Source organism: Rattus norvegicus, chromosome 20 (assembly GCF_036323735.1).
Source record: "Rattus norvegicus strain BN/NHsdMcwi chromosome 20, GRCr8, whole genome shotgun sequence".
Lineage (NCBI taxonomy): Eukaryota > Metazoa > Chordata > Mammalia > Rodentia > Muridae > Rattus > Rattus norvegicus.
Window position 1 is genome coordinate 10,982,779 of NC_086038.1, and position 22,651 is coordinate 11,005,429.

Below are 22,651 nucleotides of genomic sequence, written 5' to 3' on the forward strand. Positions count from 1 at the left end.
TCACCCAAGAACTGAGTAGAAATAACTGAAGTCACTGGGAGTTATGGGGTGCGTAGGGACTAGGGACACCCCAACCACCTAGGGAATGGCACCACCTGGAGCCAAACCCAGGCTCCACCAGTGGTTGGGAGCTACCCCAGGCAGAAAGGGTGCAAGCCTCTACCCACAACAGAGCTGTCCAGGAACCAGAAGAGCAGGGTCTGCTGGAGAACGAGGGCTCATCAAATCCCTGGCTTTTGAGGCAGGTTCAACGATGCCTGCAGCTTTGAGGCAGTGCTTCAGAAATAAGCTGAGGCCGTGTGGTGACGCACGCCTTTGGCATCAGTATCTGAGGCAGAGGCAGGAAGATGTAGCTCACATCCAGCCTGGTCTACACAGTGAGAGCCTGTGGAGATGGCTGGGTGAGAAAAAGCTGTGCGAGCCTGAGGCAGAGCATCGTAGAACCTGCCTGTACCCACCTTAGGAAACTCAGGAGAGCACTGGCAAGCTCCGCCCAGCCCTGACCACGGCTCAGGTTCCCCAAGTGAGCACCACACAACCCGGTGAGGACAGGTACACAATTTTATTTAACAGCATTTAAAGTCCACCTCAGAAGAGGGACACCAGAGAATTCTTTTTTTTTTCATTTAATAAATACAAATGAATAAAAATACTTTGTTTTGTACAGAGACCGCCTCTCCTCTCTTCCTCCCCCGCTTGCTTGCCAGGAAGGGCTGAGGATGGCAACATGCCCTGTGGCCGCTCTGCATGGGCATCTCCCCACACAGACCGCTTCTCACAGAGAGGGCTTCATCTCAGTGGCCTACAATACTATTTCGGTACAATCCCCTCCTCCTGCACCTACCAACACCAGACTCTTGCCTTTCAAACAGACCGACTCCCCTGGGAGAAGGAAAGCACAGGCCCCCACAGGTGCCCGCCTGGAGCCCCATAGCTGGGGACTCGTGACACCATGGGACATGCACGCTGGCCACTGACATGTGGGCACGGGACAGAAGCAGACAGTGCGCAGTGAGAGCTGCTGCACACCCCAGATAAGCTGCATGTAAAAATAGAACTCGTGTTTAAATGGAGCCTGTTCAGAAAAGGCCGAGCATCCGCTCACACTCCACATCCATTATTGCTGTGGGGTCTGTCCTGCCGTCAGCCGCCCTCCACCCGGCCCGTACCACAGCAGCTTCCCAGCCCGTCCAGCCCAGAGGGCCCTGCTGAGCACCTAGTGGCAGATTCCCTTCCAACCCTGACAGCGAGGAGCAATTTGACCCAAGAGCTAACCCTGGTGCGCCCCGGGTGAGACCCACACCAAAGCTCTGGCAGTCCCGCCGGCTCTAGTGTGCACCAGTAACTCAGACAGGGATGTGACCAGAAAAAGCAGCAGGCTTGCTGACCCATGTCCCCTCTCCTCATGAACCCATTTACAAAGCATCCCCCGGAAGGGGCTACGGTGACATCCGTGATGCACACAGCAAGCCTCTGTCACCATACCAAAGGCAACCTAGGCTTCTAAGTGCAAAGTGTCAGAGGAAGCTCGCAATGCTTCCTGGGACACCTGGGAACTGAGAGGCAGGGACAACAGGCCTGCACTGCTTCTTCCAAGGCCCCATGTCCTCAGAAGGAGCAGAGTTGAGGACCCATGGCTGGGAGAGGTAGTGAGGACAGCCTGGACCCTCCCTGAGGCGCAGCAGGAGGAGTCTTTTGCAGTGCAGTAGCTGTCATTATCCCAGTCATGATCTCAGGGGAGCTGCCTGTCTGGGGTGGAAAGGAAGAAACAATGGGGGCCGAGGCTCTGCAGCTGCCTGTGTTGGTGTTGGCATGGCAGCATGTCGCCACGTGGTCTTCAGGACAGCACTGGACTGCTCAGTGTGCACACGGCTGTAGCCTCAGAGCCCCAGAGACTTCTGTACGATCTGCTTGGCAATCTTGTAGAACTGCTCACGGTCGTCCCGCCACATCTTGGAAGCGTCTACGTTTGCTCCACTCTCATCATTGGGCTCTGAGAAGAAAGGGGGCTGTGAATAACATGGTGAACGGCCTGGCCCCCATTTCATCAAGGGTCCCTGTGGGTAGGAGAGTGGACTTCCAACACCAACCAGGGCCTTCTGCCTAAGCAAGGGAGGCTAGGCCGGCCCCTCCCCACCAGCAACCTGGGGCAGCCCCTTAGGGGACAAGAACCCCCTTTTCCCCACACACCCCAAACTTCTCTTGTCTGAATCCTGCTCCTTCTGTACCTCCCCAGACACTGCAGCCATGCTCAGGTCAGCTATACAAGCCCTCACACATCAACGGAGGGCTCGGCGGGCCTGCATCCCCAGCACCTCTGAACTCACCCATTCTCTTAGCCAGGAGTGTCCCAATGTCCGAGCATCGAACGCTTCTATCCCATTCCCAGCACCCGCCAGCTCCACATGATGGTCCTTCGAAGGCACAACTGAGGAGTGGCATCCAAGGCAACTCCCAGGCTGTCCACGAGGCTCAGGACCAGGGGTCCTGGCCCTGGTCAGCTGATTCAAGTCCCAAATGCCTCCTCCGCCTTTGTCAACTCTTAGTGTCCCAACTCGCTCCAAAGTGGTTAAAGACCGAGCTTCTGCAGGTCAGGTTCGCCATCCTGGCCAGTTACTGTGGTTGGTTTGTAAGCTCCTGAAGAGATCTCACACTGGGCATGTTACACTGAGCTTTATACCCCTGCTCTGGGACTCTCAGTGGCCCCAACAAATCACAGTGAGAGACTAGCAAACTGTAGCCAACAACCTGAGAATCTACTGGCCCGTCTTACACATCTATACTCCTGCGTCTGCTCACACTCGGGAAAGCCTCACCTGCCAGCATGCTCACCACCGAAAGCAGGATCTTCTCCACACTCTGCACTGGGCTCCACCGCTCGGCACTGCTCTCATAGCCCATGGGGTCGTCCCCTGGGGCATGCAGGATGGAGATGCACACTCTTCCGTCAGGGTAGACTGCAAAAGTCAGAGACGTGTCACTGTGCGGGGAAGCTCCACAGACACAGGCCCGGCTGTTTGCACAGCTGAAACAGGAGTTTCCTGCTGGCACGGATCCCGGGCTGCTAGCAGCAGACCAGACCTGTCATGGACTGATCAGGTCCTGTGGTCACTGACAAGGGGGCCTGGGACCAGGTCTGTCTAGCACTGAGCAGTCACAACTGGATTCTACCTTGTTACATTGAGCACCTAAAGGAGGAAGTGAAAGATGTGTGGACGAATATTCCAAACTCAAGTTCCCAGAGTTCAAGATACTGCACGGGGCTGCAGAGCCACCAGCAGCAAAGTCCATGTCCAGGTAGCTAGAGCAGAGGCAAGGCAGCGAAACCCCTCAAGTCCTGAGAAAAGGGGGGAAGGACTTAGCACCAGACCAGGTTCAAAATTAACGTTTACAAAATACAAAAACGTCCATTTGGGCCAGAGAGGCAGCTTGGAAGTTAAGTGTTGCCCGCTGTTCCAGAGAACCAGAGTTCGATTCCCACACCTACATGATGGCTCAGAATCATCCATAAGTCCAATTCCAGGGGATCTGACTCAGTTGTCTGGCCTCTGTCTGTTACACAGACAGACATGCAGGCAAAGCACCCGTACACATAAAATAAAATTGAAAAAGAACCCTGGTGTCTAATAAGTGAATGTTTTATTTTTACAAAATAGAATACCCTACTTGAATTTAGCTCCACAGGCAGAAAGATCAAGACTATTGTGGCAATGAAAAACATTTACAAGAAGGAACACTATCCTAATGCCATCATTCAAAATACAACGCACTGTCCATTTCTCTTATCTAAGTCTGGCATGGACACATGTGTATGGAATTCAGCACTTGGGAGACAGAGACAGGAAGATCAGGAGTTCAAGGCCATCCTGAGCAATCCTGAGCCTCCATGTACAAAACCTACTAGTAAAAGGAAGGAAGAAACCCCTACTCCCAGTCAGGGCACAGTCACTGACAGTACTATGGCCCCTCGCAGATAGAGATGGAACTCAGAGTACCAGTGCTTTGAGTACTCCCTACTTCCCAGCCTACACAGTTCCCCGCAAACCCGAGTAACAGCAATCGAGCCTCTAGGGATTTCTACCATATCCTCAGTGTCCACGTCCAGGCTAACTACAGCAGCCCTCTACTCTGCTGTAGGTCAGCTGGGCTGGCTCCCGACTTTTCATGTGCACGACTACACAGTATGCTGTGTATGTCTGTGTACTGCACGACAGCCTGGCTCCAGAGAGGCTAGCAGAGGTACCAGATTCCTGGAGCCTCAGTTGTGAGCAATGCTGGGTGCTGGGAACCAAATCTGGGTCCTCTGCAAGGGCAGCAAGTGCTCTAAACCACTGAGCCATCTCTCCAGCCCAATTCCAATTTTCCACCATTAAAATGACACGGTGACAAAGGCCAAGGAAGGACACAAAGCACTCAAGGCCTGAAAGTTCCAGTGAACCCATTAACACAGGACGGCTGACAAACAGCCAGTGCTGAGGTCACACATTTTCCCCTTTACATTAAGCTGTCCTTCAACGTGGCACTCTGGTGCTCACACCATCACTCATCTGTCACAGCTAGAGCTGAGAGCACTGTAGAGCTGTGTGGCACTGCTGCCCTGTCAGCCGCAGTCAGTCACACTTACTGTTGGGATGGAACATCTCACAGGTGAATCTCATTTTCGGAGGGCTCAAAGGGTAGTCAAGTGGGAAACTCAGGATGGCGGGGAAAACACCAAACTCAAAGCAAGTGTCTTCAGGGCCCCTGCAAATCAGGAAAGAGACACATTTGCGACGCCAGCCATGACTCAGACGTGGGAGAGGGACACTATCACGGCCTAAACTGGCTCGTGGGAAATCTGCTGCTTTCTCTCCCTGGAGAGTCCACGTCGGTCCATTTCAGCCTGAGGCACAAACACAGCCGGAAGCTCAGCCGCAGAGCCTCGCACAGGAACTGCACCACAGAGAAACTCAGGCACACGGCAGGTCCTGCAGGGGTGACTGTGGGCATGAGGCCCCACTCCTGTGAGGATTCGAGGTGTCAATTTTGGCAGACTGTAACCAAGAAGAGTCTCTGTGCTCACAGGGGAGGACTAAGGAACACACAGGGCACACATGTGACCCTCAGCCCCCGCTCAGTGTGCAGCAGCCTAAGGTCACGGCAACCCTACCAGGCCCCAAGACTCCAATCTGCACCAGCCGTCTCCTAGTACGTGAATAAAGGAAATGGACCAAGCCACGGAAGTCCTGCTCAAGTCCTAGAGACAGGGATGCCCACTGAGACCTGAAGGCAGGGGAATAGGAGTGGGCGGGATGCTGCCAGAGAGCCACCCCTCCCTTCAAACCTTACTAATGTGACCCACTGCCCACTACATGAAGTCAGTTAGGCAGAAGTGCTGCTGGCTGTAAGCATCCTGCGCTGGCACAGGTGAGGCCATCTTGGAATAGCCAGCACAGCAGGAAAAACAAACCTGGCACTATTCACCGTCTGAGGATAGAGCCAGGCCCTGCACCAACAGCCAAGCCGGCAGGGTGGCACACTTGACTAACACCCACACTCTGGAGACAGACACAGGAGGATTTCAAGTTGGAGACCAGCTTAAACAGCATAGAAAAAACATTCAAAATAAAATATATGTTTAAAAAGAATAAGGAGCTGTTTCCCTGTTTAAGCAGGTCTCAGACAGAAAGACCTCTCCACAGGATCTCCACAGACAGGATCCATGTTAGACCCATGGCTTCACAGAGAACTGAAGTACTCCACGGAGGGGAAGTAGAAGACATTGATTCAAAAGCTCTCTTCACTGACTAGTAAAGACTTTCAAAGTACAAACTTAGTGAAGCCTAATGGCTACAGCAACCTGGTCTACACAAGATCTTATCCCAAAACAAAACAAAATCAAAACCCAGAAGCCAAGGTGAGCTTGGATGGGAGGGGTGGCTCAGCTGTTAAGAACCCACCGCTCTGTCAGGGGACTGGAGTCTGAGTCTCAGCACTACCCTGGGGGGCTACACGGGGGGGCTACCCTGGGGGCTATACTGGGGAGCTACACTGGGGGGCTATACTGGGGGGCTACACTGGGGGGCTACACTGGGGAGCTACACTGGGGAACTACACTGGGGGGCTACACTGGGGAGCTGCACTGGGGGGCTACACTGGGGGGCTTGCGATCACACTGACTCCAGCTCCAGGAGGATCCAACTCCTCTGGCGTCTGTGGGCACTTGTACTTATGACACACATGCATACTCATCCATACAGTTGCACAGATACACTTGAAAAATAATAAAAGATAACTCGGGGGTGGGGGGGAGCAACAGCTGAGGTAAACAGCTGAGTCTGTGAAATGCTTGTTGTACAAGCACGAGACAGACCTGGGTCCCGTGTACACAGGCAGGGTGGCAGTACTCAACGCTGACCCAGACACTGGAGAGGTGGAGCCAGGAGGAATTCTGGCTTACTGGTCAACCAGCCTCACCACATCAGCAAGCTCCAGGCCAATGAGACACCCTGTCCTAAAAATCTATCTAGACAGCGTCCTGAGGCCAATGCCTCCATATACATGCATTGTGCACATACACATATGTACATGTACACACACACACACACACACACACACACACACACACACACACACACAGACACACACTACATCTCCATTAAAAAAACAGCAGCACCAATCTGCTTAAAGTTTTGATAAAGTTATTTGAGATGAGTAATATGCAGATCTGTAAAATACTAGCTGTGCCATTTATTGCCATGATTAAGAAAGAAAGACAGAATTTTAAAAAGCTTTAATTTCCCTTGCAGTCACACCCAGGGCTTCGAAAGAACAATGCAGTGTCTTGTTAGGCTAAGCTTTTCTCAGCGACAAGCCTTGGCTCTGCAAAGCGATCCTGTGCTACTTCAAAAACAACAGTGACTAGCTCTCCTGCTTGCAGGGATGACACACGGCCTAACAGTCCCCCCGGGGCCCTGGCACCAGGCCAGGGCAGAGGATGCCCTGGGAAGCAGCAGCATGGCCGCCCTCACAAAGTGTGGTCCAGCTGGTTTTCCTCTCTCGTGCTACAGGGGCCTGGATGGTCCTAAGCTCCCCTCCTCTGTCAGTCTAGCACCGAGGCTGGGTAACTGTCACTTACGAGCACTCCAGTCCTTCTGCATTAAGAGGTCCAAGGGGGCTTACTCCTCACTGTTGTGCCGGGCCCAATGACGAGTCACCATGAGCAAAGCCCACCCCAAACCGAAGAAGTGTACGGACAAGGAGCTATCACTGGAGCTAATTGGTGGCAGACGTGCACAAGGAATGCTCTGGGCTTTGATCCCTATAGGAATCTGGGATTGGTGAGTGTGTGGAGATGATAACTAGTGGGCAGCAGAGTGACGTCAGGCTGGCGGTCACACAGGAAACAGCCTCATCACGCCAGAAGCCTTGCAAAGGTCTGAACAATGGCTGCCCGGCAGAGGGGTCCACACCACCCCCAGGGCCTCTCTAATAGTGAGAGAGTTGGGCCACGGACATGTTCATATGAGACTTTTTGTTAAATAAACTTTTATGATACTCAAAGCAAAACTGGTCAAGGGTCCTGCTACTAGTTTACTATTGAGGCAAGGGTGTGGGATGCACAATGCAGTCCCTAAAACTGCATTGAATAAACAAAGATACCATCCTGGAAGGAACCTGGCCAGCCAGGCATGGTGGTGCACACTATTAGGCCCAGCAATTGCAAGGCAGAGGCAAGCAGACCTCTGTGAGTTTAGGTCCAGCCTGGTCTACATGGAGAATTCCAGGCCAGCTAGGAGTACATAATAAAAAAATCATGTCTCGAAAGGAGAAAGAGAGACAGACGCAGACACAAACTGAGACAGAGAAGACACTTTGTAGGGCCTTGTTATGCCTGGCACCTCAGAGTCTAGAGTGAGAAAAAATGGGTTGTGTCCTTGGAATGAGCTCCGTGGTGTCTGCTCAATGCTTTGATAACAGGTCTTTGTTTCTCATAATAGGGCTTTCTTTAAAATTAAAAAAAAAGTCTACTGAATTGTTCATAGCATCAGAAGCATGACCCAACATTTCCTCAAGTGCGCCCACATCTTAAATAGCAAAGCTGTTTGCGAACACTCAGGCTTACTACTGGTTTAAACTGGGGCTTCTTTCTCCTTTCCAGCACGCCTGCCACCTGAACAGCTATGCAGGTGGCAAACTGCAGGGACGTGCCTGCCAAGGGGAGGAAACGCCACAAAGAAGATTCCTGCCCCAGAGCAGAGAAACCCCAGTAGAGCTTTTAACCAACCTCACTCCCTGCGCCTGGGAGTGAGGATCCTCACCCCGACAAGAAAGGAAATCAAACACCCGCAGCACGTACCAATCTCTGGGCCTACGAACAACTTCCATCCGGGACTGCAAACTCCGGCTACCTCACTCCCAGCACAGCATCAGAGAGCCCATGGGTGCCTCCTTAAGGGCGGCACTGGCTTCTTGTGAGAGAAACACATGTGGAAGACAATGTCCCAACTGTCACGTTACTCCTGACCCAGCTCATTGCCTGACTCAGCCTGTCCTCCAGATCCGCCTCAGATCATACCAGGGACACACTTGTAGACAAGGAACTCTAGCCAGAGCCTGCCTTTCAGTTTTAGATGCTGCAGGGTGACCCGTGCCTGGAAGGCAGAGGCTCAGAGCAGCCTCCTGGTGCTGCAGGCTGTTTGACCCCTGCCTCTTACTTAACCCCCAGGCAGCTGTTCCTACCTCACCAGGGCCCAGAACATGTGACAAGGGGATGCATGCACCACACACAGGCCACATGCCAGGCTGATGGGACTGGCTGGCAGGCAGCAGGGGGCATCAGAAACTTGTCTGTCCCCAGGGTGTAACACCATATTAGCAACAGGACACCTCCGTAGGAAGCTGTGACTAGAAAAGGGGGCCACGTGCATCACTGCTGTCCCAGCAATTTGGATGGATAGGGACACCCTGCTTCCTCTGTGGTATGAAAAAAACAGGGTTTGTTCCATTGTAACTTCAGTCAACTCTATCCAATGGAGTTACAGCCACATCCTAATGTTTTTGTGATAGAGACATTGCTAAAAAAAAAAAACTTAAACACACCTGCAGTATTTGAAAGGTACTAAGTCTGCGTCAACTCTAAGAACTTCAGTAAGTTCAAACAGAATAACATAGCGTTCACTTGTCTAACATAAATGCTAACCTTACTCATGCAGTAATGTATTCAAACAGACAAATGTCAGCAAGAAGGCAAACGCCTCCTCCATTCTGTGTCCTTCCCCGCAGACTGAGCACTGCGGCTCTGCAGGCTTTCCTGTGTGCAGCTTTAGATTGTACCGTGGTGCGCAGAGTGATGGGGAGGGAGTTGTCAAGGCTGAGATTCGGCAACCTGAATGAACACACACCTACCCTTACAGTGCCATTCAAGCAGCGACATCCTACCAACCCATCTGATGATTCCACGCCTACAGGAACACTGCAGGGTACGCCATGTGAGTGGGAACTCATGGCACCTGGACGGCCTGAGGTCTGACAGAAAGGACAAGGCCAGAGCTACAACAACCAGACGGTGAGGTGCGTGCCGTAAGGACGGGCAGAGAGCAGTGACCTAGGGCATCCAAAACTAAGGCCTGGCATCATGACCTATGCTGACTTCTGACAAAGAAGTCAAGATCACTTCCTCAGGGGGGGAAATTCAACAAAGGCTCTGAGGCATGTGGACAGCCACAAGCGAAGAGTGAAGGCTGACCCCTCCTACACCTCACTCCATACGAACTAACTGAAAAGGATCCAGGATGAAGTCAGCACTCACTGTCAACCTGACAAAACTGAAACTATCTAGAAGGTAAGCCTCTGGGTCTGCTTGGGAGGGTTGATCTGGAACTGAAACAGGAGGACCCACCCTACCTGCCACACCAGGGCCAGAGAGATGCTCAGTGGTTTAGAGCACTCGCTGCCCTTCCAGGGCCCAGGTTTGATTCCCAGCATCCGTGACTCACCACCATCTAACTGCAGTCCCAAGAAAACCACTTCCCCTGGCCTCCACTGAAGCACATGCAGTCCACATACATACATGGAGACGCAACACATCCCATGAGCACTCACCCCTCTGCTTCCAGACTGTGATAATGTGTGACACCTTCTCACACTCCTGCTGCTATGACCTGCTACCATAATGAACTATGCCCTCAAACTGTGAGTCGAAAACAATCCCCTCTCTCTCTGCTGCCCTGGAACCTGCTCTATGACAGGCTGGCCTCTGCCTCCCCAGTGCTGGGATTGAAGGCAGAGGCCTGTGCAGCCATGGCCTGTCACCTTTCCTCTCCTAACTTGCTTTTGTCAGGGTATTTATCAGAGCAAGGGACAGGTAACTAACAGTTATCGAGCTTATAAAGAAAGTGTCAAAGAGCCTCTACCCTAGGCCTAGGTGATATATGATGCTAAAGCCCAGCCGCAGAGGGAAGCGGCTAAAGCAGCTGACGGGTGGCCTGGTGATAGGAGCATTTGCTGTTCTTGCAGGACCCAGCTCAGTTCCAAGAGCCTACGTGGGCAGCTCACGACCATCTGCAACACCAGCTCCCAGGAACCTGAGGTGTCCCCCAAGCACTCCTGTATTGAAAATGTGTCCCATCTGGCGGGGTTACCAGGGCTCTGGCTTGGTCACTGGGTGAAGTGAGCATGAGCTCACAGCTGACCAGGCTGGAGGACACAGGTCCTGGGGGTGTCAGGGTCCTCTGAAGGATGTGTCTTGTCCCTGCCTCGTCCTCTCCTCCCTTTCTGCTTCCTGGCCACCATGAGGAAGCAGCTTCATCTCACACAGGCTGTCATAAACAGTACGATGTTGTCTCTGGCATTTGTCACCATGATGAAAACACGACACAACCAGTGACAAGCCTCTGTCTACACATGAGGACCCAGGCATCAAAGCCTGCCCTCAGTGCTCGGCCGGCACAGATCTACAGTGACAGGCCATGCAGGAGGGTGGTGGCAAAGCCAGGAGTAAGTACCAGGCTTTCCATGGTGTCCAAAAACACCAGGGACACAGGAGGCCCTAGAAACCAGCGAGAATCTGAGGGAGGAGAGGCCCCATTCTCCAAAGAATAAAAGCCCAGCCAGCTCTCTGCCAAAACAGCAGGGTGAGACAAACCCACGGGAGGACAGTTAATTCCTTGATAGATGTTCTAAGAACATTTGTAAACGGCCTCTTGTTTGTGAAGGGCCTGGAATAGGACCAAAACCCACAGAGTCACTAGATCTTGAAGCAGGGGATTTCCACACTAACGCAAAAGCCTTATTCAAACACAAACGTGCTCTCCCAAAAAATCAGTTCTAATTACTTTTTAAGACAGGTTTTCAAAATATTTGTTTAACTTTATACTGTTTATATAAAATTAGTAATAGTTAACCCAACAGGCTTTTAACAATGCACTTTTAAAGTCTATCCTAGAGAGCTCAGCTGTTCTTTAATAAGCTTCTAAACCCATCTGCTACAAGCCAAGCCCTTCCAAATATCAGACTCATCGGGTGCCCCGACCTCTGCAGGCATCCCGACAAGCGCTGCTCCTAGGCAGGCGTGCCGCTCTGAGGGCTGCGAGCGAGCACAGGTGGGTCTGTGTTGACACAGGACATGGCAGATGAAACACAGGCTACACATCAGTTCACACGCACGATCACATGAGCACATGCTTCAGTTCACACACACACATGATCATCTGCTTCTTTAAAAGCCAACAAGGCCTGGGGGCATGGCTGAGGCCCAGAGTTTGATCCCAGCACTGTAAAGTGAGTGAGAGAAAAGTAAATGCAGCTCCACCTGTCTGCCAGGCCCACAGCAATGACCTGGCCTGGGGCAGCCAGGGCTACAGGCCTCTATCAGCCCACAGAAAGGCAACAGAACCATTCCTCTTGTCTGGCTTCACCAGTGTGATCTAGGAATCATCAGGTTCCAGAAAGGATTCCTAAATTGAAATAAATCTTCTACAGAATATTATCACATTCTCTGGGGAGGATTCGTTGTTTGGGTGGGTGGTTAATTAACTGTCTCTCATACAGCCCTGGCTGTCCTGGAACTCACTAAGACCACCAGGCTGGCCTCACCCTCAGGCCCCCATTGCCTCTCCAGTGCTGGCATTGAAGGTGTGGACCATTACACCAGCCAACTCTTCTATTCTCTGAGCTCTTGAACTTGGGACATCTTCCTCAAGGACACACGCACAACTCTACCACATTTCACACAGACTCCGGACAACTTAGAAGGACTGTGAGCCAGCAGGCAGCAAGGGCTAAGAGACAAGCGAGGCCTGCTGTGCTTTCTCCAGGTCATGGACAGATGGCTGTGAAAACAATCAAGCTCCTTGCTCCGCTCAGCTTTCATGCGTGACCTAACACTCACAGGCAGAAATTCCCAGTACTTCTCCTAGGCCAACCTAGGTCTTTAGGAGCAAACGTGCCAGGCCTGTAATACCAGCAAGTCCGCAAGCTGAGAAAATGGATCAAAAGTTCAAGGCACTCCTGGCCACAGGAGTGAGTTCAAGACCAGCTTCGTGAACTTAGCCAAACCCTGTCTCAAAATTACAAAGAGCTTGGGCATAGGCGTGGCAGTGTTCGGACAGCATGTACAAGGTTCTGGGCATGCAGGGGCGGGGGCGGGACAGCAGCAATGTGCTGTGAGCACAGACACAAACAAACGCTGCCTTGCTCAGAGCTCATGGTCCTGTAGCCAAGCCTCTTTCCTTACCCTGCCCTCCAGATCAACAAATTCCAACCCGAATACTAGAGCTAATTGACATTTGTATTCTCTAACAAGGAATTGATTACCGAGTGCAGTTTCCCAGGGCTAACCTAACTTTATTTTCTTCTCATCTAGAAAGTTAAGAAAGAAGCAAGTTAAACAGGCTGAGTCTGGACCAGAGGACACTCTAGACTCGGGGTCCCACTGTTTCTATATCCAAGTAACATGACTGTAAGTTAAATGTCACAGATCTAGACTGGGGCTAGGAGCCGCATGCTCACTAGGACCAAGGGCCTGCGAGGCAGAGCAGGCATCAGGAAATGAGAAGCAGAGGAGGGAGGGGAGGAGAGAAGGGAAGAAGGAAAAGTCCTGGCTCTTCAGGCGTGATGCTGCTCCTGCAGGTCCGTGTGCTTACCTGCACCCACACCAGGCAGCTCACTGGAACTGTCTATAACTCCAGTTCCAGAGACTCTGATCCCCCTTTTCAACCTTCACAGGCCCCAGGCACACATATGTACATAGACACACGTGTGGGCAAAACACACATACCCACACAGATACTTCAAAAAGCAACCCAAAAGCACTCTATGAGAAACTGCAGATGTGAGTAAGGTGCTCAGGGAGCTGCCAATGATGGAGTCACATGAACCCCAACTGCTAGCCCATCAGAAGTTCCAGGCACCCAGACATGAGCCTGAAGAGAGGCAGTCATAGGGACAGAAACCTCTGGGGCGTGCCACTGTCCAGGCAGACAGTGTCATGACCGCACTGGATCAGAGCGCACTGGCAGCCGCTCTGGTGGGGAGAAACCCCACAGCCGGGAACACAAACGCTCTCTGTGTGTCCAGGACAGCACAGGGGTGAGGGGTAAGGCACTGCTTCTTCCTGACAGAGCACCGCAGACTGAGGTCACCATCGGCTGGGTGCTGGGGGTGCACACCTTTAATCCTAGCACTTGGGAGGCAGAAGCAGGTTCAAGGCCAGCCTGATCTGCAGAGGGAGTTCCAGGACACAAAGCTACACAGAGAAACCCTGTCTTGAAAAACAAAAAACAAAACTAAATACAAAATTTTTAAAAATTACTATTTTGAAACTATGTAGAGCTAATATTCACAACTAACTTTTTATTGGTTCTAAGGAAATGCTACCATCTCCAATCTCCTTTGGATCCATGTTCACCTGGCTTCTACCCAGGACAGCTGAAAGCTCCAAGGCCCACCTGAGCCCAGTCAACAGTTCAGAGTTCAACACTTAGAGATTCGTACGTCTAGTTTCCAGTAAGGCGTGGGAAAAAATGAAATTCACAATTAACTTACATGATCAATGCCTCCCATTCAAAAAAATTCTCTTCATTCATGGGGCCTGCAGGGGGGGAAAATACCACATCTTAATTAGAAGACAGCTTTGGCAATTGGAAGAAAACCGTAATGAAATTACCCAAGCCCCTTACCTGCCACAATTCCTTCTGGAGGATTCAGGGTTAATTCTATAAAGGTAAAAAGAACAAGGCCATTACCAAACAGAATGTGTGTTACGTTGTCACTTAGCAAAGCACTTCTGTGAATCATATAAACTACAGATTACAGAGGATGCTTCTTCCAAGAGGGTACCTCTTAGTCCCCAAATGAGTGCCCAGGCCTGAAACCGACTTAGCTCAAGCAGCTCTGTGCACCAGTAAGAAGTGGAAACAAAGGAGGCGGATTGCCTCCCCAAAGTGTTCCTGTCAGCTCCTCTGACAAATGCTCACACTTCTAGAATAGGGTATTTTCTAATTAAATGGCATTTCCTAACATTTTACGAGTTGGCGCAAACCTCTCTGAATGTGACAGAGCAGAAGGACAGGCCAAGCTCAGGTTGCAGGGAGTCTGACGTCATCAGATCAAGGCTCTCTAGGTCAGCGACCAACTGCACCACCACCCTGCAGAGGCTCAGACCACGGCAGAAGAGCCCACTACAGTGGCACCGCTGCTCCAGGTGGCAAGCCAATGCTTGGCGTCATGAATTTCTCCTATGCTGTGTTCTGGTCTAGGGTACGTGCCTAGGAATCAAGGGTTGAAAGCAGGGTAGCAGAAGTGGGGTGGGGAAGAACACGGCCTTTGTAAGAGGGGGGACATGAGGGAGTGTGACACTGGGTGTGTGACACCAGTTGTTACAGAAGTGGGTAGCTGCTCTCAGGTTTCCTGCTCCAGGTGTGATCACACCCTCATGTACCATCCTGCACTCAAACCACCAGTTACCACAATGGGGGCCGACCACTGCCTTCCCACAGACCCTGCTCTTGTACTCTGAAATCCAAAAAATATGAAGACGACGACAACAACAATAACAACAACAACAAACAAACAAACCTGAGTGTCACTATGTACAACCCGGACTGGCCGGGAACTCACTGTGTCCCCGGCTGGCCTCAAACTTGCAGCTACCCTCTGGTCCTCCCAGTTGAGAAATGTATGTGCGCACACCACTGTGCCCAAGTGAACATTTTGCCTAATAAAGTTACTCATGTTGAATAGTGCTGTGGTAGTGACCAACAGATGAATGGAGCCTGTGGACACATTTGGAAAAATGGCGCCCGGAAGGAGCAGCCACATTAGGACAAGTCAGAACGCAGTGAGAAAAAGGGCAGAGTGCACTCCGCCAAGGACGCAAAAGACCTACAGAGCCAAATGATGGTCTCTGGAAAGCCAAAGCATTAATAACTCTCTCCAGGTAAGAGTACGGCAAAGGACCAGACACAGAGGTCGGAAACAGACCATCCAAAGAAACCGAAAGCCTGTAAGACATGGGAGCTGGTCCAAGCGCCTGAGGTCAACATCTATCCACTCTGAACTAGTTTCCACACGCGTGCAGTCAGAGCATGAGTCGGGCACAGTGGAAGTCTTAGAGAACACGTGGACAGAGAGACGTGGACGCTCTACCAGGAGCATCTGGGATGAGCGAGCTTGTCTTTGATTTCACAGAAAAAACCTTAGTTCTACTCTGAAGAGCATCAGGGCAGGGAGCACTTCTCACTGCCCGCCCTGCTGCCCCTTGCAGTACAGTATACCTAACAGCCGTGGAAAGGCGACATGGAAGAAGGGGGGTGGTGAGGAGGAGGAACGTTCAATATCGACAGCACATCCTGCCGTGGACGCATTCAGCACGGGAACTACAGCAGAGCCTGGAAAGGACTCGAGGTCCCACAGCATGAACCTGTTCATCCATGCACTCTGGTGTGCACTCAGCTTTGTTCTCATAAAGGTAAGCAGTCCATCACCACGGGCTGTGAGGGCTGGGCTGGGCAGGAAACCTGCAAAGGCAAACAATGCCAGATAGTGTTGGGGCCTCCAGCCACCACCCCAAAAAAGGAAGAGGGGTAGGCTGAAAGATGCACGACAGAGGGCGTGACTATGGAAAGGTTCAGCAGGGGACCACTGTAGCTAAGTGACAGCCTATGTCTGCACAGAATGGAAGCAAGGACTGGTTCTCACCGTGACTGCATGGCATGGGGACTTCCACACCCCCAGCACACTCCATAATTAGTCTAAGTTAAAAATAGTGGGGGGAGGAGTGGACGAGGGGCTGGAGAGCCGGCTCAGTGGTTAAGAGAATTCACTGCTCTTACAGGGAGGGGCCCAGGACTGGCTCCCAGCACCCATGTGGCAGCTCACAGTTTCAGGGGATTTGACACCGTTTTCTGGCCTCTGTGGGCACTGTACTCAGGTGTGTACTTTAAAACATGCAGGTAAACACTCAGAAAATAGCAATGTGATTTTTAAGTGAATGGGAGCGTTGGGGAGATCTGAAGAAAGCCAGACAGAGAGAAAAGACCAGGAGCACCAGCAGTTGCGTGCGTGCGTGCGTGCGTGCGTGCGTGCGTGCCAGCCAGCATACTTCAAGGAAGCAGGCGGCGGACACCAAGTACCATGGAGGCTTTGGGCACAGGCTGGCTACACAGTGGGCTCTACAGTGTCCCTCTGAACCTCTTCGCAGACACAGGCTGGGACAGAGAACAGAAGCAGCTTGCCAAGCTGTGTACTCAGTCATCTGAGTCTAGTCCGACTTCTCTGATTGTAAGACTTAACACAGGAGGCAGAGGTTCTGCGCTGCTGAAATGTGGGGATGAGAAGGAGGCCCAATGCGGTGAACAAAGGGCGCCTAGGGCAAAAGGTAGCAGAGCTGTGTGCTTTGTGGGAGTCCCTTTGTGGGAGTCCCCAGAACGGCAGCCAGCGCCATCCCACCCACTTTGCTATCCAGCAGTGACCCCTGCTGGTCAGAAACGAACAGAGTCAGCGGCAGGGAGGCTTCAGGACAACGTGCACAGGTAAGCGCACGCAAAACCACAGCTCCATGTTCAGTAATAAACACAAGTTCCAGAGGAGAAATAATTACTAACCATATCAGAAGCTTTCAAAGACCATTCCCTGAAAGTGGTGATTTTTTTTAAAAGCTATTTTTCTTAAAAGCTGCTTAAATAGGCACTGTGTGAACAAAATATAAGTTCTTCTCGAACTCGGTGGTTCCGTGTCTAGAGGCCTTGACTGGTAAAGACAAGAAAGATGGCTGCAGGGGTTACTCCTCCAAGAAGCTGAGAAAATACCGAGGCCCTATAGTGGGAGACCAGGGAAATCCGGCTCACACCAGCATGCTCTCCACACTGCACAGGAAGCTCCTGGACATGCTGAGGAGACAACCAGGGGAAGAAGAAACCACACTTCAAGTAAAGTCATCAGGTCAGGTCCTAATGCCACCTGCCTAAGTCCCCTCTGAGGCCTCCAGTCAGCAGGGTCTACAGTGAGTTCCAGGTCAGCCAGGACTACATGGAGAAACCCTGCAAAAACAAACAATGGGGAAAGAAAAAGAAAAACAAACAGAATGGAAGGGGCAGAGTGGTGAGACAGCGTGCTGGTGAGACTGCACAGAAATACACCCAACAACTGGGCGGGTCCTTTCACACTGAACAACTGGGCGGGTCCTTTTACACTGACCAGGCATTTTGAAAGTGATTCACAGAGAAAAGCACACAATGTTCACAGCAGATCTTGTTGTCGTAGCCAAAAGTTGGCAACATCCCAGAGATCATCAGGAAGCAAATGTTTAAACAGTGCAGCCTGACCATGCAATGGGCTATCACTCTACATTAAAAAGGACGCTGTTCTGGGGAGATGATCTTCCAGAGGACCCAGGTTCAGTTCCCAGCACTCACACAGCAACTCACAACTTCAGTTCCAGGAGATCCGACTCCCTCCTCTGGCTTCTGCAGACACCGGGCATGTGCTTGGTACACAGACATATGCATAGGCAAAAGACCATATGCATAGAATAAAACTAAAACCTTTCAAAAGAAAAGAAGAGCTGGAGAGATGGCTCAGCGGTTAAGAGCACTGACTGCTCTTCCAGAGGTCCTGAGTTCAATTCCCACAACCATCTGTAATGAGATTCGATGCCCTCTTCTGGTGTGTCTGAAGACAGCTGCAGTGTACTCATAAAATAAACAAATCTTAAAAAAAAATTAAAGCAAAACAAAAGAATTTAAAAAGAAAACAGAAAAGAAAAGGAACACAGCCACTGCTCCCTAGTCTGTGAATATTCAGGGTCAACAGAGATCTAAGGATAATCAAAATATCAGTGGAAATTCCCAAGTAAACAACTGGTCCATTTTAACAGGCGATTGAGAGAACTATAGTGAAATCTCACTCCACCCTGCCGAGTCCTGCCAGGACTTTTACCCAACAGTTGTAACTGCCCAGAAGTTCTATTTCATCACTTGCTGCGGTAAGGGTAAGGGGACACTGCAGCACAGACAAGTCCAGAGCAACCATGCTGAATGCAGAGGCTGGAGGAGGGGACAGAGGGGTCCCAGGGCAGGGCATTCTGAAGATGCTATTCACACTGTGGACGTGACACACTCGAACATACAGGACCCTACAGTCCAGCAAGAAAGTCAGCCCTGTGCAAAGCCTGCCAGAGACAGACAGAAAAGGCAGAGCTAGCCTTTTGCATACGTGAAAGGATGCTGCCACCTCACTCGTAATCACTGACACACAGTTCGAGCCACAGGATACCATCTAACACCTACCAGACAAGGTGAAGACCCAAAAGCCTAATGTAGAAGTGGAAATCCTAAGCTGTGGTGGACCATGGCATGCACCAGAAAAGCCACAGGCACAAAGAGTTTAGCATATCTGGTAAAGCTCGCTGGTCACTCAAATGCAGCATGGGTCTGAATCATGCTCCCACTGCAAACCCGCACATATGCACCATGAGATTTTCACAACTGCAAATAACTTCAGTGTCTACCAGCAGCAGAGCAGATGGGGTCTGGTTTATTCATAAAAAGAAATCCACTCAGCCAGGAGAGGGAACTGCAGTCAGTCACGGGCTTCGAGAGAAAGGGAACTGAGACACGAGGCTGGGCAAGAGGTTCCAGGGCAAAGCAAACAAAAAACATATACTGTATAATTTCTATTAAGACAAACAAAAGAAACCACACTGTCCAGAGATAGACCGGCAATAAAGAAAGGAAAAGAACAGGAACTCGGTGTGTTGGTAACTCTGGTGGTGCTGGGAAGAAGATGACTCTGGGTCACTGTCATGCTCTGCTCTACAAGCAGGGCCTCATGGAAACCACGGTACTCACCGGGCCATTACTGTAACAAAGTGCCTGAGACAGTCACCTTACAGAGAGGAAAGTTTTGGCTTACGGCTTTGGGAATCCCACTGTATGTCTGAATGCCTGCTTATGAAAAGGTACAATGCAGCAAGGAGCAGCAGGCATGGCCAGGAAACAAGAGAGGAGGCACTGGGAGCAGATTCTTAAAGGGAATATAGAGGCCCCAGCCTTTCCACGTCTTTTGTGTCTGGCCTTAGGTTTACTCTGGTTCATGTCCCCACTCAGATGTGCTGCCTCCGTGGGCAGAGACACTTCCTGCCAATTCTGACAACCTGAGCTCGAGATTCCCAGATCCACACAGAGGAAAGGGAGAACTGACTCATTCATGCCAGTTGTCCTGACTTCTGCACATGCACAGTGGCACTCGCCTGCCCACACACAAATACACAAAAACAACTGTGATTTTAAAACAATCTCAAGTCTACCCTAAATTGGGAACTGGGACACCGTCTGGAAACGGAGTCTCAGCAGAGGTACAGAATTAGATACAGAACACATTGAGACCGGGCCCTAAGCCAGCGACTGTTGACTTTTCAAGTGGAAAATCTGAATGCCAACAACACCCAGGCGAAGATGACCACAGGACTGTCCAGGAGAGGTAGGCGTTACACTAACACAGCTAAGTAACCCAAAGTGCCAGCACTCTGGAGATGAGAGGCAGGAAGGACCTTCCCCAAGAGCCCACCCTGCCACGGGTCACAGTCCAGGCCACAAGTGGGTTTCTAATTCTACCTCCAAACCGAGAGACAGCTTCTGTTATGGTAAGCTGTGTGGGAAGTGACGATGTTACAGCAGCCCTGGCCCACTGTCCCCTGTGCCTATCACAGTCACAAGAAAAGCTGTGGGAACGTGTGACAAGAACACAAGAGCACACACTGCTCTTGCAGAGGCACTAAGTTCGAGTGCTGGCACCCGTCTGAAAAAGAGGCAGGCTTTATTACCATGGGTGCCTGGAGCCCCGGAGTTGGAGGCAAGGGTGAAAACAGGAAGATGTCTGGGGCTAACTGGCTGGCCATTCAAGCTGAACTGATGAGCTCCAGGTTCAGTGACAGGCCGGTGTCAAGGGGAGAGGGCAGAGAGCGAGTGGCAGACTGGGACAGCTAATATCCGCCTCTGCACACATGGGATCCCGAACTTGTATGAGAGAGTGATCTTAGGAGCAGCCTAAGGTCTTCGCTCCGTTCTTTTTGTGATCCGATCACAGGCGAATCGGTTCTCATCTGTTATTTCAACTGCCTGTAAAAACAGGGAGCCTGAGAAACAGCAGGGCCGAGGAGATGACTCAGAGACTGTTGCTCTCACAGAAGATCTGGGTTCCAGTCCAGCACCCACACAGAGACTCACGGCCAGCTGTAACTCCAGTCCCAGGGGATCTGATGCCATCTTCTGACATCCACTGGCACTAGGCACACATATGGCACACTTTTCTGTGTGTCATCAAAACACTCAAACGCAAAGTAATAAAATTTGTCAGCTAGACAAATGAACCACACCCAAGGTCATTACACCTCTAAACCTACAGTACAATCAGGTAAGAAAGAGCACCTACCCAAATCTGCCTACGCTCTAGTCCAGCCTTGGACATTCCTATTGAATCTACCTAACACTAGAGTACACGGTCTTAAATACGGAGGACAAACCTTTTACAGCATAAGAGAAGAAAAACACTCAGTGGGACTTTTAATGAATTACGAGGACACAGAAAAAAACCTTACTCCTCCTGCTTAGAGCTGCTGGATGAATTTCCTGTCGCTGTTGCCACAAGCTTAAACAATATCCATTGATGACCTCATGGTTTCCATGTGTCAGTGGGCCTGGGCCCAGCCAGGACAGCTGGGTGTCTCAGAGCTGCAACCCAAGTCCATTCAAGTAGCTGGCACAACTTAGTTCCATATGGCTCTAACACTGGTCCCAGACTAGCTGTCAGCCTGGGGCCACCCTTAGCTCCCTGCCCTTTTTTCCTCTTCCAAGCAGCCACAGCAAGTGGAGCCCTCTCCTCTGTGAACCCCGAGTTCCTCGCCAGGGGAGCCTTTTTCCTATTTTAGGGTTCCCTCTTTAACCAAATTCTTTCTCTTTCTCTCTCACTGAGATGATTCATGACCTAACTTCAAACTAGGTGGCAATACCCTTCAAACTAAGTGACAATAAGCTTTGTCTGACCTTAACAGTTGAGACTCTTGTGGGGGATAAAATTTTCTCTTAATGTGAATGCCCTTAAACAGAAGCGGTCAGAACTTAAACTCCTGTCCCGGAGCTTAACTACTGTTCCCTCTTTTTTTAGATAAAGGGGGATGATGTTTCTCAATCTAGAAACAGGTCTGAAAAAGTAAAACAGAAACACAGATCCGGCTTCAAGGAAACGGTCCGGAGCCCGTGTCTGAGAAACTTTGCCCCAGCAACTCGCACCTGCAGCGTGGCCGGAGGCTCGAGTTGTTATTTTGTTTACTTTTAACTTTCTCCCCAACTCTCCTAGACCTCACGATCACCTTACAGGGATTACCCGGCACTCGCCCCGCAGCATCAACTGTCCGGAGGGCGATGCGCACACCGGCTCAGGGACCAGGCCCGGGTCGCAGGGCCATAGCGGCGCTGGTCGGGCCAGCTTCTGCGCCCAGGGCCTGCCCCGCTGAAGCCGGCCGTGGCGGGTAGGTGACAGCGACAGCCCAGCCTTCTCTCTGCACCCGGGCTCCAGCGACCCGGCCCAGTACGCCCGCACCACACCGCACCGCATCGCACCGAGCCATGCCCGGCCACGCCGCGGGCGGCTTCGGGGAAGAGGACAGGATCACGGCGCCGCCTGACTCACGCTTATATTCGGCCATCAGCCTCTTCAACGCCGTCCCCGCCATACCGCGGAACCTGCCTTCAGCAGCCTCGCCACATCCGCGCCGGTCCCGCCCGCCCGCTCCGACGCCCGCTGCTGCTTCCGGGTCGTGGCCTGCAGCCGCAAGTGTATCCGGGACGCGCGCGGGTGACGTGGCGCGCCGGGGTGTGCCAGACAGAGGCTCGCTGGGGTTCGTCTTGCGCTCGCGGTGTCACGGCCCAGGCTGACGGAGCTCGGGGTCCTAGAACTTTGTCGGCCGGCCTCACCCTCAGAATTGGAGCCTTCCTACGCCGCGGCTCTACCTTCTTTAGTCTTGAAAAATCCTGCGAGAGCTAATGAATGGCCCATTATGGATTGTTCCCGAATGAGACATTTCCTTACGCTTGGCGCGCTCCTCATGATTGGCTGTATAGATCCTGAATCTTGAGGCCACCACTATCGCCCCACTCCACCCACTATGTAGCCC

At 51.5% G+C, this 22,651-nt stretch overlaps 1 protein-coding gene and 1 pseudogene across 2 annotated transcripts; one reads left to right on the forward strand and one right to left on the reverse strand.

Moving 5' to 3' along the window:
- Positions 1-543: 543 nt before the first annotated feature.
- Positions 544-22,282, reverse strand: Ube2g2 (ubiquitin-conjugating enzyme E2G 2). 2 transcript variants are annotated; one of them, XM_063279055.1, is made up of 6 exons: positions 21,002-21,020; positions 14,160-14,195; positions 14,026-14,071; positions 4,625-4,743; positions 2,817-2,957; positions 544-1,993 (listed from the first exon to the last, which is right to left on the reverse strand). In XM_063279055.1, the coding sequence occupies exons 3-6, from the start codon at positions 14,064-14,066 to the stop codon at positions 1,881-1,883; spliced, it is 414 nt and encodes a 137-aa protein (XP_063135125.1). In that variant the 5' UTR covers positions 14,067-14,071; positions 14,160-14,195; positions 21,002-21,020; the 3' UTR covers positions 544-1,880. The 2 variants fall into 2 exon arrangements, with proteins under 2 accessions (XP_063135125.1, NP_001099850.1); NM_001106380.2 differs by lacking the exon at positions 21,002-21,020 and adding an exon at positions 22,168-22,282 and having other exon boundaries at positions 548-1,993.
- On the forward strand, positions 7,198-10,654 carry Snrpg-ps3 (small nuclear ribonucleoprotein polypeptide G, pseudogene 3; annotated as a pseudogene).
- Positions 22,283-22,651: the final 369 nt, after the last annotated feature.